At 45.2% G+C, this 17,513-nt stretch overlaps 1 protein-coding gene across 12 annotated transcripts in view; it reads right to left on the reverse strand.

Annotated features, from left to right (window-relative positions):
- The window catches only part of HMBOX1 (homeobox containing 1), a 107,428-nt gene that overhangs the window by 57,360 nt on the left and 32,555 nt on the right, over positions 1–17,513 (reverse strand). For all 12 annotated transcript variants that reach the window (XM_032681785.1, XM_032681782.1, XM_032681778.1 and 9 more), the window contains exon 2: positions 2,083–2,166. In XM_032681785.1, the coding sequence (XP_032537676.1) occupies positions 2,083–2,105 (23 nt within the window). In that variant the 5' untranslated portion in view covers positions 2,106–2,166. The remainder of the gene's footprint in view (positions 1–2,082; positions 2,167–17,513) is intronic.

Below are 17,513 nucleotides of genomic sequence, written 5' to 3' on the forward strand. Positions count from 1 at the left end.
CCATGAGCCCACGAAGCACAAAAAATTACTCCCATTACATTTATGGAGAACCCGAGAGAGAGAAACTTGCGTTGGCTACAGGGCTTAGTTTCAGATAAATGACAAATTCTTGTGAGACCAAAATCAAGAGTTCTGTGCTCACACTATGCCCCAAACTCCTCTCAAGTACTGACTCCCATCCAGCTGTGGACAAAAATCAGGCAGGAGAAATGGTAACTGCAGCCAGGTTCCTACTTGGCTGTTCTGTGTGTAGGGATAACCAAACTCCTCCCTTACCAGTAGTTTTAACTGTTCAATCTTTACCTTATTCAGAACTTAAGTTCAAACTTTTAAATTTTTTTTAAGGCTCCATTTTCTTCTTTCCCCTTCTCGATCCCACTTACCCTTTTTTTAAAGATATCTATGGTCTAATCTGGAAATTTTATACCTTAATGGGTCATCTTGGCCCATTTGCTCTAATTTAATACTCTCTAATCCCCTCCAAATAGGTTCATCCTGGTTTCCCCTCAGTCAAAAATTGTTCACCTCTACTTCCACTGCATTATTAACTGCACATACACTGGAATAAATAAAAGCTGCTGCTGCTGCTCTGCTGGGAAGTGGCAGCTGATGAACAGGGCAGAAAACTGCACAGGGGCAGAACAGGACTGAAATCAAAGCACAGCAAACTCACACCATGCAATTCCCACTTTGGAAATTTATGGTGAAAGCCTGACAGAAAGTCAAAGCTGTCAGACTGTCCCTGTGCTCACACAAAGTGATCTGAGATCCCTCTGCAAACTCTGGATTACCAGAACAATGAGGATGCACAGGGCAACGTGGCCTTACCTCTTGACTCCTCTCCTGCTGTGAACTAGATCTTTACAATTTCAAGTGGTGATTTTAATACTGAAGTCCAACACATTTCCAGCTCAAGGGACTGGCAACAAAGCAGGAAACCACTAGTTTTGAACAGAAGACTAAAGCCACCAGCAACAGAAAATAACTAATTAAGGGCTGTATCAAGAAGTCTTTTTGAAATCCATTGGAGTTTGGTTTCCAACAAAAAATCCCTGACAGTCTTATTTTTGCTGTGCCTCCCTCTACAGAAGCCTGTGACTGCACTGCCACTTGCACTATGACAAGGATAAATCTTCATCCTTCAAATAATCCATCTGGTAAAATCTGGCTGCATTCACAGCAGTACAGTCCCTTCCCACCTATTCTGCACACCTGGTTTCTCTTCTCAGCTCAGTCTGACAGAAGGAACAATCCAAAGCCAAGAGGTCAAAGTATCTCAGGAATCTGATTGCTGGGGACAAGCATTTGGTCGTGCCAACAAGAGGGATATTGGGAACAGCAAACCAGAACTGGCCAGTGGGAGCTGAGGGACAGCACAGGGACAGGTCAAGCCTTTCCTTTCAGCCTTTCAGCTTCAACAGTTGAATCCATTTGCTTACTTACTGAAGAAACAGCATGGAGACCAATTACACTGAAGATTTATGACAGAAGTGATTTAAAAAATAAAAAAATTGACAGGCTTCAAGGATGAGATTTGGACAACTTCAATTCCACCTGGGATTCAAGACACTGCTTGGAATAGCCCATCCAATTCTAAGGTGAGGTGAGGTGCCCCAGGTTTTCTGCCTTTGCCATATAACACTGAATTATGATGGTGTTCTCATCCCTTCTGCCAAGTGTGGAGTGGTGCTAAACTCTTGCCCAGCTCAGGTATCCCTTTAGTATCTCTCCAGTATGTTCAGTAGATGTATGAAGATCTCTCTTTTAACACTAATTTTTCTCTGATCAAGGCCAAGTTTCAAAGAACTGCATGATTTTCTCTCTCTGAAAGAGAGAGAAAAGTAGAAATAGAAATAATACATCAGCCAGACCAAGTGAGCAATTAAAAGTTACTATTCCCTGATTTAAATGCCTGGTTATTTTACTATTCCCTGGTTTAAATGTTCCACCAAAGGAGTGGAACTCTCCAGCCAATTGCTCATAATCATTGTAACCATTTCTCTGCTCTTTTTAGACAAATTAACAGAAAAAAATACCATCAAATGATCTTAATTGTTCTGGGCTTCTTCAGCTTGTACTTACACTACTGGAAAAGTTCTGAGCATACTTTACATGGGGATGGGACGTTATAAAGCCTCTTGAGGGTCTTCAGTGTTATTCACCATTCTGTAAGACACAAGGAAAAGACAAATTAGAGATGTCTGTGAAAGGCAAAGAGATTCAATCCCATTTTTCTGGATAACCTGTCACTAATCCAGACCCACAGAGGCTCACAGACTTCAGTGCACGTGGTACATTCCTCAGGAGAAAGTCTGGTGGTGTCATCAGTCCAGAGACAAAAATTTAAATTACAATTGATTTCTTTCGGCCACAAGTAAATTAATCTATGCAATCATTTAGCCTTATGACAGTTACCTACCCTTTTAACTCACAAAAGCTATTAAAAGGATTATTTGGCCAACATCCTCAGAGAGCTCAGAGACAGGTACTGTGTTCTGAGGAGGAATGACCTAATAGAGTTTTCTTTAGCTATTACTGCTCATGTTTTTCTCCACAAACTAACATGGACTGAAAGTGCTCCAAAAGTCAAACTATTAACCAAAGGGAAAGAGAAAGGCAGGATGTTCTATCCAGGAATATGCAGAAAGAACTAGGGACAATATTTACACTTCAGGCTATGGGTGAGGTAGGAGAGAAGACAAGTGGATAGAGCAGCACATGGATTTGCAACGGGATGATCTCCTCTGCTCCATAAAGAGATGTCCAATATTAGCAATCATGGATTGCTATCCAGGGGCAGCAATCATGGATGGACACATCTTGCCTCTTCCAAGTGGTTAAAGCTGGTCCAGATACTACAGAATGACTCTTTTATCACATCTGCTGGAGGCTTTGGGAAGAACTGCACCTATTCCAGATGGAGTCCACTGGGCACACACAGACCACAGAACCACAGAATTCTTTAGGTTGGAAAAGCCCCCTAAGATCATGGAATCTCAGAATGGTTTGGGTTGGAAGGATCCTTAAAGAACATTTTGTTCCAACCCTCGGCCAGGGGCAGGGACACCTTCCACTAGCCCAGGTTGCTCCAAACCCAGTCCAACCTGGCCTGGGACACTTCCAGGGATCCAGGGGCAGCCACAGCTTCTCTAGGCAACCTGTGCCAGGGCCTCACCACTCTCACAGCCAACAATTCCTTCCCAATCTCCCATCTCTCCCTGCCCTCTGGCAGTAGGAAGCCATTCCCTGTGTCCTGTCCCTCCATCCCTTGTCCCAAGTCCCTCTCCAGCTCTCTTGGAGCCCCTTTAGGCACTGGAAGGGGCTCTCAGGTCTCCCTTGAGCCCTTCTCTTCTCCAGGTGAACCCCCCCAGCTCTCCCAGCCTGGCTCCAGAGCAGAGGAGCTCCAGCCCTTGGAGCTCCTGTGTCCTCCTCTGGACCCACTCCAGCAGCTCCATGTCCTTCCTGTGTTGAGGGCCCCAGAGCTGGAGGCAGCTCTGCAGGTGGGGTCTCAAAAAAGCAGAGTAGAGGGGGAGAATCACCTCCCTTGAGATCGAGTCCAACCATCCCCCCCATCACTGCCAAGGCCACCACTAACCCATGTCCCCAAGTGCCACATTCACACGGCTTTTAAACCCCTCCAAGGATGGTGATACCTGTGTTTTATTGTTTTTCCTTTCTTTTCCCCTCATGAAAAAACTCCTGAACTCTCAGGACAAAAGGCTGGGCTGGCTGAGCATTCCCAGGGGCAGCAGCACTCAGCTTTGGCCACCAGCTTTCCTGGCAGGTTCCAGCCTGTCCAAAATTGCCTTCTCCCACCCCGACGCGGCCAAGGAAAGCTGGGTGTTCCCAGGGAGGGGAGCTGCTCAGAGCTGGCTGCTGCCACTTCCAAAACAAGTCATTTGGCCCACATGGAGCTGCCTCTTCCTCTCCAGGAAAGGAGGTCACCCAGAGAGAGGTCACAGACATGAAGAGCGGTCCCGGCAGACCGTGACAGGTCACGTCCTGTGGCCTGGGAGCGAAATGGTGGCACCAAACCACTGATGGATGGGAGGGACAAACCCCCAGGTCCCTCACAGTCACCCACCCCAAACCTTTTAGAAAGACTTCTACACCAAACCCCTCCCCTGTTATATCTCTTAAGTGCATTTTAAACATGTTCCCCGAGGCAGTCACAAAAAAAATATGAGATCATGCTGTTGACTTCTTGCCAAATTTTAATACAGAGAGCTGGTTTGTTTTCCAAAGAGGAACAAATTAGACTTAAATATATACAAACTCTCTGAAGGTCAGAGAGGTTAATGATAGAGAACTGGATTCGTCAGAGAAGGATTTGCTTCCAGGGTGAGGAGTGTGGAAGAAGCAAAGAAGGAAACCCAGAAAGGAAAGATCACTTTCCATCATCATGAAACACAGGATTAAAACTGGAACATGAGGAGATGAGATAACAGAGGCAAAGAAAAGGCTGCAGTAACTCAGTTTTTAAGATGACAAAGACAGGAGGGTGATATTAGTGATAGTAATGGAAGAGGAAAAAAAATTATATGGACCTCAAATGTAAGTGAAGAGCCATTAGGATCTAGACCAAATTTGGGATGTGAACAGCAGAGGAAGAGGAGCTTTTCCAAGAGACTCCAGATCTGTGAGTGCAGACAGAGGATGGTGGGATTTCAGCAGAGAGTTCATGGGAAAATAGGAAAAAGATCTTCGTTTTTGCTATGTTAAAGGCTGAGTTGGTTTTTATTGCACTCAGAATGCAATCCCAAACTGTCCCAGACTGAGCCAAGCACCAAGGAAGGACAGGGAATCCTCAGCTCTGACAGCAAATGGAGTTCCAGAGAAAGGGGAGGAAGCTGGTGCTTCCTAAGGCTGCTGCCAGAGTGGCTGCTGCTGAAAAGGGGCACAAACAGTCTTTGACTCCACCTTGGTCCAAAGTTCAGGGGCACAGAAACACCTTCCCCACCCCCAGACACGTGTCAAGTTTGAAGCTGAAATGTTTTTGTCATTTAAGGGCACCTCAGACAGGAAACAACCAACAACCAACCCCTCATCTGTAATTTTAGCCAAAAAAGTTCAATCCCAACCAACATCACTTCAGTCGCCAAGAAATCATGACCCCGAAACCACGACTCAACATCCCTCTTTCCCTTTTAGCACAGAGCAAAGCACCAAACCCTCTCTGAGACAGCAGCAAAGGCAGGTGTCACCACTGGCTGTAGTAATAGGCAGGTAAGAGCTCACAAACCTTTGCCCTCTTCGCATTATTCATTAAATAAATGATCTGCCAACGCAGGGAAAACACAACCAGCTCCCCTCTTCTATGGCTGGTACAGACAATAATAAAAAAAAAAGTCACTATTAATATGGAAATCGTGGCTGCAGTTGTAGAATCAGATGTAATGAACAATCTTGTCCCCAGCTTAAGTTTGCTATAAAGGCAGCTTAAATTGACAACGGATGAGTCCTCATGGCAATCTGTTTTTCAGATATTAAAAATCTCATTTTCTCAGTGCCAAGGACAAGTGGAAGTGTGAAGCACTGGAGTATCAACTCTGCATTTGTCTCACTTGACATGAAATCATTCTCATTTTAGTTCTGATTTTTTTAATACATTCTTGGGATCCACTTCAGTTTTCTTCATTTCTCACTGTGTGCAATTAAATGTTTTGAAGTAGAGTTCACCCTGATCCACAACGCCCTGCAGAAGCAAGGAGAAAGACACTTGGTAAAGATGAGGCTGATATCACTTATTTGGAAGAGAAATTCATTTTCTCTTTTAATTTCTGAGTGACTCACCTAGTAAAAAAAAAAGAAAGGAAAAAAAAAGCCATCACTTTGTATTTCACTAATACCTTCCTTGGTAAGTTCTTAAGCTTTTGTCCTTGGGGAAGACAAACATCATCATTCTGACATAAGGAAAACATGAAGAGAGGGGCTGAATTCTTGGCTTAAAGCCACACAGGGCAGGATCAGTGGCTGAACATGGAATCTGCCTGAGGACATGGGCCCACCACTAAAATTGTCATACCAGAAATGCAGAACCCCCAAGTTCCAGCCTTGCTGACAAACCCGATGCGTTGGATGGCGAAGAAATTAAGCCCAAAGAATGAAGTTCTACCACTGTTGAACTCGAAGTAAAGGCCAGATTCCTGATTCATGCAGAATTACAAACCAATCCTCTCCTAGAAATGGCAAAAAAATATAAAAATTCAAAGTTCAAGTCTTCTACTGCAGGTGCAGCTCAAGGTCTGTAGGAACTGCCAGGTCCTCTGGGTGGGCTCTGTGCAGGGGTGTTCACGTGTGTGTACACATGTGTCTATAAACATGTGCCAGGGGAGGTTCAGGTTGGACATCAGGAGGAATTCCTTCATGGAAAGGGTGGTCAGGCACTGGAAGGGGCTGCCCAGGGTGGTGGTGGTGTCCCCAACCCTGGAGGTGTCCAAGAAATGACTGGATGTGGCACTCAGTGCTCTGGTGGGAATCACTCACAGGTTGGACTCATTCCAGTTGGATGATCTTGGAGGTCTTTTCCAATCTAAATGATTCTGGATTCCACGGGCTTCTCTTACACTGAAGTAAAACAGTCACCTGGCATAACTTCTGTCCAGAGGACATCCTGCCTCAAAATCAGCAAGAGACCAATGATCCATCCATCCAACTCTAGTTCATCCTGGTGATTAATCACCCTCTCCATTACAAATTTGTACTTGATTTCTACTCTGAATGTGTCTGGCTCCAGATTCCAGACAGCAGCCTTCCTTTGCCAGCTCCAAGTCCTTTATTCCTGGGAGCTGTTCAGACAGGCTGTTATTTACCCAGTGCTTTTAAAGCTCCAGGTACTGCATTTGTATCCAAACTTAAAGATAAATTCATCTGGGTGCGCGCACAAAAGTAGGACTGGTGTCCAAAATACTAAAGCTAATCTAGGACTCTTTAGCCCATTTTCCCAAAATAGGCCTATTGGGAAAATAAAAAAAAAAAAGAAAAAAAGCTCTGCCATATGACTTGAGGATGTGTTTCACTTGTGCCCTGGGAAGTAAGGTTAGGAACCTTCTCTAGGAAGGTCAGGAACCTTCTCTAAAGCACTGCCACCTCCTGAGCGCAGTCACTGTACTGCACCACAAAGAGAAGAGCTGGTTCTTGAGTCTTTGGGCTCCAAGTTATTTAAATATCACTACTTCAGGTATTTAAACAAGCATTTAAATACCTAAAAAACTCTCAAGAAGCGTTTGGACAATGCTCTCAAGCCCGTAGTGGGACTGCTGGGGTGTCCTGGGCAGAGCCAGGAGTTGGACTCGATGATCCTTGTGGGTCCCTTCCAGCTCCAGATGTTTTGTGATTCTATGATTTTGAAGTCAGTTCATTGAGCTGCACCTTGAGCAAGGTCTTGTGCAGACCCTCAGGAAACTCCTGCTAGAAGTTGCTGCTGAACAAACAAAGGTCACTGCACGTGCTGCAGGTTCTACCTCAAGTGCTACTTGCAGACCAGGTGCAAGGGAATAAAATGTGTGAACTGCTACAGTAAACGTCTTAAGGGACAGGTTGTGACCTTCTCAGCACAGAACGAGGCAGCTGAGGTTCACAGAATCCCAGAATATGCTGACCTGGAAGGGACCCACAAGGATCAGAGTCCAACCCTCAGCCCTGCACAGGACCACCCCCAAGAGTCACACCATGAGGTTGGAAGGGACCTCTGGAGGCCCTTTTATCCAAGCCCTCTGCTCAAGCAAGGCCTCCAAAACCCAGGACTATGTCCAGATGGCTTTTGAGTGCCTCCAAGATTTAAGATTCCATCACTTCCCTGAGCAACCTGTGAAGTGAAAGGAGCAAGAGATCATACTTTTTATGAACACAAAAATCCTTGAATAAACTGCTCACAAGTTCCCTCCAACCAATGCTGTTTTCATTCTTACTGTGACTGTGTTTTCACCAGATCCCTCACAGTACAACCCAAGAGAAAGCCGTATTTTGGGATTATGGTGAGGGACTGCAGCAGCACCTTGTCACCTTTACAAGCCTATAATATTTTTATGGGATCCTCTTCTTTCTCAGAACTCTCTAAGTGAAGGAAAGCTATGGACAGAAGCCTTTCTCCTTTAGAAAACACACCTCAATCTCATGATAAAGCCACAGCTAGTAAATGTAAAAAAAGCGAGTAAATCATTGCTTCCGTGTGCCCCACAGATCTCCCCAGAACAATCAGTCAAGGATTGCAGGTAAAACTGTTTCTCTACTTTTCCCTCTCCAATTCCATGCAAAACAAACCTCCTTACCTAATTTTAGTGGAATTGCCTGCAGTGCAAAGCAGAGGCTGGGCTCCATTTTGAAGCAGACTGGCAACGGAGCCTTTGTACCGAAAAAGTGAGGTTACAAAATCCTGAAGTTTCCCAAACTCACCCAAGGCTTCCAAAAAGGCAGAAAAGTTCATCTGTATTTCACTGGAAAGGACCCCAAATTACTCCAGAAGTCCCAGAGATACATAAAAGGCAATGCAATCCCAGTAAAAGGATGTAATTTAGTATTGCTTTGTCCTTAATGGCAGCTGGAAAATGAAATGCTGTCACCAAGTTCCATCTGCAGAGACATTTCAGCAGAGAGCCCGGGTGGTATTTTCACTATTGCTTACAAATGAGCTTCCAACTCTAACATTGCTGGTGTATCTCCTCAATTGCTCCATGCTGTCCCCTCTAATCATGTCTAAAAACTTGCCTGGACCAAAGGCCAGACTTGAATTTGCTTTTCCGGCTAAAATTACACGTGAATGTCGACAGTGGAAGACAGACAGCAAGGCACAAATTCCTGCTGCAACAGCCACTTCCTTAGGGATCAAACAGGTTATCTCAATCCACTCAGATCAGTTTGAGCACTGGAAAGGATGAGGATGAGATCAGTCCAGTAGCTCATCACCAGCTGACTCCTACAGAGTTACACCAGGCAGGACATGCCCTGAAGCAGAACTGAGCTTTAAAGCCCCCACATGACACCCTGAACTCCAGGTACACCCTAAGGCACAACCCTTCATCTGGGCAAAGCTGCAGATGGGACACTGCCAAGTCCTGGAGTCCCAGTCTGGGCCAAACATACAGTAAGTGAGAGGCTCGTTCAGAAAACATCCCAATTAACACAAATTACCAGGACAGTTTTCTGCGAGGAACACGGTGACACAGTAGCACTGGCCATGCCAACTGGAACGAGGTTCTGTAGTGCCAAGCACAACTGGGAATCCACCTCCACTGCAGTTGGCTTGTCCCAGAGAGGATTCCACAGCTCACTGTGAAGGCTAACCCTCAGATTTCATGTAGGTCAGGCAGGGCCAAGAGCACGAAAACAAGAGGCACTGAAGAACATGCAACAGCTCTAAGAAATCGGAGTGTTCACCTGCCTGGACAGGCCCTTCCTGCATCCATGACTCTCCAGGGAAGCCCTACTCACCTTAGTGAGTGCCACCAAACCTTCTCCAGCAGAATCCCAGAAACTGTACCTGGCACCAGGTCACTTGAGAGAGGGAGATTAATTGCAAGGCAGGGGCTGTGAAACGTGTCAGATGAATCAAACCTGATCTTCTTTTTATTTGACCAGATTTTGACTTTGCCAAATCGGGGCAACACTTCTAAAAGCTGCATTTTTCCACAGAGTGGTCCACAAAGCTTGGAAGTTACATCTGCATGGATGTAAAACCCTTGGCAGGCACAGAGAACAGCTACTACACAATCCTAGGTGAGTATGAAGATGCCCAATACAAGATGCACATTCAGCTGAAGAACCTACTCCCAGTTGTTGACCCAAGAAAAGAAACCAGAATTATATCTGCCACCACTAGTATCAGGAACAAACACAGCAGAGAAATAAGTAATGCCACACAATCCTTTATTTTTGCACTGCTGTATGGCACAAAAAAGTAATAAGAGGAAAGTGGTATCGCTCAAAAATAGCAAATTCTCTGCATAAAATTTAAGTATTGTTTGTTTTAAAATAGGTTTTAGATTTAAGATCATCATCCCCTTTTCCCAGGGAGTATGGTGATAAAATGCTGTACAAACGATAAACTTGTCAGGAACTTTACAAAACATAGAAATTGTTGTTCTGAAAAGCTCTCAGTTACTCCTAATAAAATAAAACAGCAATGCAGCCCTTTTCCACCCCCCCAAAAGCCTGTGTGAAATTGTGCCATGAAAGAAGACCGGTGTTTGCCCTCTGCTCCCAACTGCTGGAGGTCTGATGCCCAGGCACAGAGCACCCATCTGTTGTTCACTTCAGAACAGGGGGAGTTATCAGAGGATCCGTGTGTCGGAACCGGGGTGGGATCTGGGAGACGTGTCCTCCCCGCAGCACCACATCAAACAAGCCTCCTCGGCCCTCTCCATCCCCCTGCCCTTGTCAACCTGTTCCGCTTCAAATATTGATCCGTAGCTCTGCCCTCCCCTTTCCTGCTTTCCCCTCTTCTTCCTCCCGGCTGACCCCGACTTTCATCAGTGTCACCTCCGAAGGGATCATCCGTGTCACGCAAACAGGCCGATCAAAGTTGTCTTTTCTCCCACGTTTTGCCAGCAAGCCCGTGGGGCTCTTCCACCCCTGCAGAGGGACATGGAGCAGCAGATTCAAGGGGGAGGACAAGCCTTTTGTCCAAGGTAAAGCTGTACGCTGGTGATTTTAGACCAGAGACACTTCATCTTATTTCTGCCCGCTGGCTAGTTTGGAAGAGACGGAGATGACTCTGGTGAACAGACTGGTGGTGATGAAAATGTGCTGGTTATACTGGTGTTATGAAAATAAACTTTTTAAAAAAAAAAGATGTTTAGCAGTGTGCTTTCGTAATTTCAGGGCTTTAGGCACTTCATTATTTGGCTGCAGGATCACAGTAGTACAGAATGGTTTGGGTTGGAAGGGACCTTAAAGCTCATCTAGTCCAACCCCTCTGCCATGGGCAGGGACACCTTCCGCTATCTCAGGTTGCTCCAAGCCCTGTCCAACTTGGTCTTGAACAATTCCAGGGATGGGGCAGCCATAGCTTCTCTGGGCAACCTGGGCCAGGGTCTCACCACCCTCACAGCCAACAATTCCTTCCCAATATCCCATCTATCCCTGCCCTGTGGCAGTGGGAAGCCATTCCCCCTTGTCTTGTCCCTCCAGGCCCTTGTCCGAAGTCCCTTTCCAGCTTTCTACAGGCCCCTTCATACACCCTCTTCAACACTTTTATCCAAATAAATAAATAAAATAAGCCTAAGCACCTACAAAAAGTGACAATAACATTCAGGCAAACATCAACTGGATGCTCAACCGGGACATTCCCACAGAAAGCACAGTCACTTCCCTGATCGATCCCCTTATCCCAGACCGCACCCCCCAAACGGGGATCACTCGCTGGCTGATTATTCCTGCAAAGGCCTTCTGCTTAACATATTACCAGGGATTTATAGGAGTGACTGTCTGGAACAGTGCTTAACAATGCTAACAGCAGAGTTCCAAGAAATCAGTAGTTTGGCAATTGCAAATCCAGCAATCCATGCTGAAGTATGTGCTCACGCTCGCTAAACCTGTAAGCCCAGTTCCCTCTTTCTTTTCTTTTTTTTTTTTCCCTCCCCATAATAAGTGGTTTAAATTTAGTAGGAATGAATCACTCGGTGCAGGTTTGCTTGCTTTAGTTATTTATTTCTTCTTTTTTTTTTTTTTTTTTTTTGCACTTGGAATCCATCTTGGATGACATCTAACAGGAAGAGTGGAGGAGGGAGGCAGAATGCGGCTTCCTAAAGAAAAGCCAGTCCGTTACACGCAGCATCTTCCCAAATTCTGTTGTAAGTTAAATAATTCCATAACTGGAGAATTTCCTTCTGCAGTAAACAGCAGATACAGGGCAGACACACACCCAGCCAGTGCTCCAGTGATATTTTTGCTCTAAGCTGGGTCCAGGCCAAAAAAAAGAGCCTGGTGCCCTTAAGACCTGGTGCTCTTAAGACATACTCCACACAAATGGTCTGCTCTGGCATCGTGGTCACAGAATCACGGGACTATTTAGCTTGGAAAAGACCTCCAAGATTGAGTCCAATCTGTGCCTGATCCCCACCTTGTCACCCAGCCCAGAGCACTGAGTGTCATGTCCAGTCCTTCCCTGGACACCTCCAGGGATGGGGACTCCACCACCTCCCTGGGCAGCCCCTTCCAGTGCCTGACCACCCTTTCCATAAAGAAATTCTTCCTGATGTCCATCCTGAACCTCCCCTGGCACAGCCTGAGGCTCTGGCCTCTCGTCCTCTCACTTTTTACCTGGGAGAAGAGGCCCATCCCCACCTGGCTCCACCCTCCTGTCAGGATTTGTAGATCTACCCGGGATCCTCCTGGGCTGCTCTCAACTCAACCAGGCTTGGCTTTGCACAAGTCAGGCTTGAGGGAAAGGAGTCATGGAATCACAGAATGGCTTTGGTTGGAAGGGACCCCAAGTATCATCCAGGCCCAACCCCCTGCCATGGGCAGGGACACCCTCCACTAGCCCAGGTTGCTCCAAGCCCCGTCCAACCTGACTCTGAACACTTCCAGGGATTCAGGGGCAGCCACAGCTTCTCTGGGCAACCTCTGCCAGGGCCTCCCCACCATCCCAGCCAAGAACTCCTTCCCAATATCCCACCTAACCCTGTTCTCTTTCAGTTAAAGCCATTTCCCCTTATCCTATATGGAACTCCAGCAGGTGGCTTTTGCTGCATGGAAGGGAACTGGGAAGGAGGGAGGCAGAGGAGCAGGTGACAGCTTTGGGACAGCACCACAGGACTATTACAGCAAAACTGCTAAATATATCAGCAGTGCAAAGTAGGTGGGTCAGAACATACCTCCAAGAGAAATCCATATTTGGAAGCACAGCCCAAGTGGGAAGCTATATGTTCAAAGGAGGTATAAGTACCAGCATAAAGGCTTTAAGCAAGAACACTTGAAGGATTTGGAGTTTCCCTTCCCCCCTCACATATATAAAACCAGTCAAAAGCACAACAAGAGCCTGCAATGGAAAACAGAAAATACTCTTTAGGAAAAACAGGCAAGAAAAATAAATGGATGCACAGAGAGGTGAACTGACCTCCAGTCTCAAGTGGAATTATTCAGGCAGCTTGGAACCATATTGACATTGAGCTACCAGCCTACACTCTCTCACCTGTGACAGGGCTGAGACTCAGCAACTCATTCCATGTGTGACACCAGACCTGAACTGCAGATGGGGAGCCACTTATTTCCTGAGCACACAGTACTGACAGAGCTATGAAACAAAATACTGATTCCAGTGTCAAGAATTCCAGAATTCCAGAATGGTTTGGGTTGGAAAGGACCTTAAAGCTCATCCAGTTCCAACCTCAACACCTTCCACTATCCCAGGTTGTTCCAAGCCCCATCCAAACTGGCCTTGGACACTGCCAGGGATGGGGCAGCCACAGCTTCTCTGGGCAACTTATGCCAGGGCCTCACCACCTTCACAGGGAAGAATCTCTTCCCAATATCCCATGTAACCCTCCTCTCTCTCAGAGAGAGTCATTCAATAAGAACAGGACAAAAAGCAGGAGTTGTATTATGGAGAATTCTGAAAAACAGATGAATTTCCTCGGGCTGTGACTGAGTTCTGCTGAATCTCTGAACAGAAAATCCAGCTTCAGCTGGGGGAATGTATTGGAAGTGTTGATAAAAGCCAAAATTGCAGAACATTTGGAAATGCATAATTTAGTAGAGGACATCCAGTACGGATTCATAAAAGGAAGGTCATGCCTGACAAATCTGCTGAAATCCTTTTTATTATACGACCAAATCGTTAGGTTAGACAAGAGCGAAACAGTGGACATAAGTTATCAGGATCTCAGGAAAGCATTTGATTTTGTACCACTCAGACTGATTTACAAAGTCATAAAGTATTGTGCAGGCAGAAGGAACTGAAATGGATTTAAAAGAACATTTTAGGGATAGGAGTAAAGGCAACAGAGTGAGCGGAAGGAATCTCTAACAGAGAGGTGTAAAGGTCAGGCTGCTGCTAAAAGGCATAAAAACAGGCTCTGAGAAGAGTAAAACATCAGCCCAGCTACCAGTTTAGAGACAAGAACACCTGAGTTTGGTGGCAAAACTGCACAAGACTATTACTAGTGTAGTAAATCAGGAGGAAATCGGGTGCAGAAAGGGGGATGAGCAAAGCTTGGCACTTGTAAAAACACAGGAGAGGAGCTGCACCAACCTGTGGATTCAGCTGTGCCAGAGCTGAGGTGGGAAAGGACCTTCTGGCTGGGAATCCACACTCATTTTAAAGAGGATTCAGTAATTTTATGGTCGTTAATAAAATCTGCAGCTATGCATGCTGTGGTAATGATACGGGTAATTAAATCTGAAGCTTCTGGGAATTAAGCTGATGGCCTGAAAGGGTCAAAAAGAAAACTCCTCTGGTGCTTAATCAGAGGAACAGCTTTGCAAGCTGGATGGGTGCATTAATGGTCCAGCACTGACCAGGCTGTGACACACAAAGCTACATCAAATAGACCCCTGGATTGACCCAGCTCGAGTCTCCACAAAAATCACCACAATTTCATGTAGGACACACCAACAGAAACAGGCTTTTTGGACCTGCATGAAGCCAGCGTGGTTTTGCTGGCTCCTCTTGGACAATTCAGCACAGAGAAAAAGAACTCCTACTTATTCCAAGGTTTTCCATGGGCTGCTGGATATACCTCCTCCTGAAAAGTGCCAATTACCCTCCTGGCTGGTAGACTGGAGATGAGCTCCGTTGCCTGATGACGATGCAAGAAGATTTTTATGCTTTTTTTTTCTTTTCTAAGAGAGCAGCAAATCTTTGCCACGTCCTCACAAGCCAGGGGTAAAATTCTCCATGGAAAACTGAGCCTCAGCTACCTGGCTCAAGGTCACCAGTGATAAAGATGAGAACAGAACGTGGATCTTCTGATTCCCACTCCTGTGCCCTGAATTCCAGGCCACGGTGCCGCTGCCACCACCTGTGGGGACGAGCCTTTCAATCTTGAAGGCTGCCAAAACCCAGCAGCTTTTCCAAGCACTGAAAATCACTTTAAATAAACTTCGGTTTGAAAAATATAAAATAAAATAAAAAAAGTTAGGGGAGAACAGGTGGACTCCTGTGACACCAGGATTCTTCAGCGCACAAAGAATCTTTCATCTCGCTGTTCTACTCGGCACCTTTAAATATTCTTCTACATAAAGGCCTGATATGCAAGAGCAAAAGAATAACTGAGAAACAGTAATCCCTAACAGATCAACTGTGCTTCATCTACACAGATTCTGCTTTCATAAAAGCACAGAGGAAAGAAGGGAGGGAGGAAAAAAAAATAAGAGAAAAGTACATTCTTATTGTTTTCTGAAGCTTAAAATAACCACAAAGTGAGAAAAATCAAAGCTGTTCCATAGAACAACCAGGAAAAAAAAGTCTCACTGAGAATTTGAGAGAGACAGTAAATGGCAGAAGATGGAATGAGAGATTTAGTGAGTGCCATGGCCACCAGGCTCAGATCCTAAATTTGGGCTGTGCTTAAACCAGTGTGGTTCAAACCTGCTGGAACGTACGTGCCCCATATATAATTATAGCTGCCACTGGCAGCAAAGGCTGCAGTTCTGGCTGCCATTACATCCTCCATTTTCACTTCCCAACTCCTCTGAAAACTTTCCTTTTGCCCAAATATAATGCAACTGGATCCAGGCAATGTCTGCAGGAAACCTGGTAAGTGAGAGACAGACAGGAGGGAAAGGGATGGGAGGAATTAGGAACACATCATCTCTACTGAAGACAGGCACAGTTGCCATCAATTTATTCTCGAAGCTGATTGATTATGGAGGTTTTCCCACTTCCAGAAACAAGCAGAAAATGCATTATCCACTAGAGCTGGTTTTGGACCAAACATTTGGGCTTAGCTTTAACACAGGGCCCAGGCTGGTGCTGAGGGAAGTAGCAGGAAAAGTGGCCAAAATAATAGCTAAAAACCATTAATTTATTCCTCACATTCAGACATTTCATATTCCAGCCCTGACTTTCATTTCCAGATATGTCTTTCTGTTACTCTGCCTCCAAACCCTCTGTTACAAAGATTAGGGAAGATTCTTTATAATTTGCCATTCAAACTTCGGGGGGGGGGGGGTTTGTATTTATGTATTTTTACACATACATTTTATTTTAAACCCAAATAAATGATGGAGTCCGTTAATCTCATCCCATTCAGCCAAAAACATCCCAAACCAGGAGATGGAGACAAACCCAGGGCCATGACAGCTTTACACAAGTGTAATTAAGATGTTAATTAAGTTGGTTGCCAATTAAGAGAGTTCTAAGACTTCTTAGGTATGGATGCTTCTATCCCTGGATTTCCAGCTGCTGGGATACCACAGATGAGCCACCAGCACCCTCCAAAAATCTCCTTCAAGAGTCATAGCTGTCCCATCCAGGGTGGGAACTGCATTTTCCTCCTGATAACAAGTTTCTAATAACTATAATTCCAAAATATCTGTATATCAATGACACAACAACTGGCAGTTCCAGCAAAAAGCTGCTGTTTTAACAAGCTTCCAATTTTAAGGGCAATAAAGGAAAAACCCAAATATTTTTAATTCACACGCGACTTCCACTTTTGATACTGAACTTTTAGATGAGCTTCCAGGACTTCTCCAAGTACATGGATGTTGCTCAGAGGGATAGATAACCCATTCAAACCCACATACACACCAAAATCCAGGTGGGAATGAGTGTAAAGCCTTTCCTATGGAAGCTTTTAGACCTGTCCCATTCATCACCTTCCCCTTTTCCTTGGAGCTGGACAGGCACCACCTTGGAAAGTTAAATCTTCTCATCTGAGGACTAAAAATTTTGACTCTGGTTATTCAGCAGAGGTCTCCAAGTTTGGAAATTGGATGTCCACCAGGGCACTGAAGGATATATAAATCAACACATCACTCCTCAAATGTAAGAGCTACTGTTTAATGCAATATGCCAAAAAATAAAATGTGAGTTCCTCTAGACAGTCTGCAACAGGCAATTATCTAAAAAACAATTTTTCACCAAGTTCTGAACATTCCTGCTGACCAACAGTTCTGCTGCCAAGCACAGGAGACGGAAGGATGACTTTTTTTCTTTTTAGTTAGTTCTAAGAATATTATCCAAAACACTGACTTACATAAAGGGGGAATTTCAACTTCAGATATTACTTAGTTCTTTATGATTCCTTACACCCAGCTGATAATGCATTGGCACATTTATCTGTTATACAAATCCCTGCTCCCATCCACACTTTAACCCCTGTTTAAACACGACTTACCACTCTAAACACAGCCAAATTCCCATGGCTGAGGTCACTCATCGAATTGAAACAACTCCTGGAAGACATTCCAAAGTTACCATGCTAAGACTGCTGCAAGAACCTCCAGAGAACAGAGCAGGAGTCTCTGAGGGTATTTGGAGACCATGAATTACATCTCACCCTCCATTTCCACCTTTCTAAACAAGTATCCAAGCCATTTTTTTGGGATGTGCATACACTGGTTATGAG

Source organism: Chiroxiphia lanceolata, chromosome 3 (genome assembly GCF_009829145.1).
Source record: "Chiroxiphia lanceolata isolate bChiLan1 chromosome 3, bChiLan1.pri, whole genome shotgun sequence".
Lineage (NCBI taxonomy): Eukaryota > Metazoa > Chordata > Aves > Passeriformes > Pipridae > Chiroxiphia > Chiroxiphia lanceolata.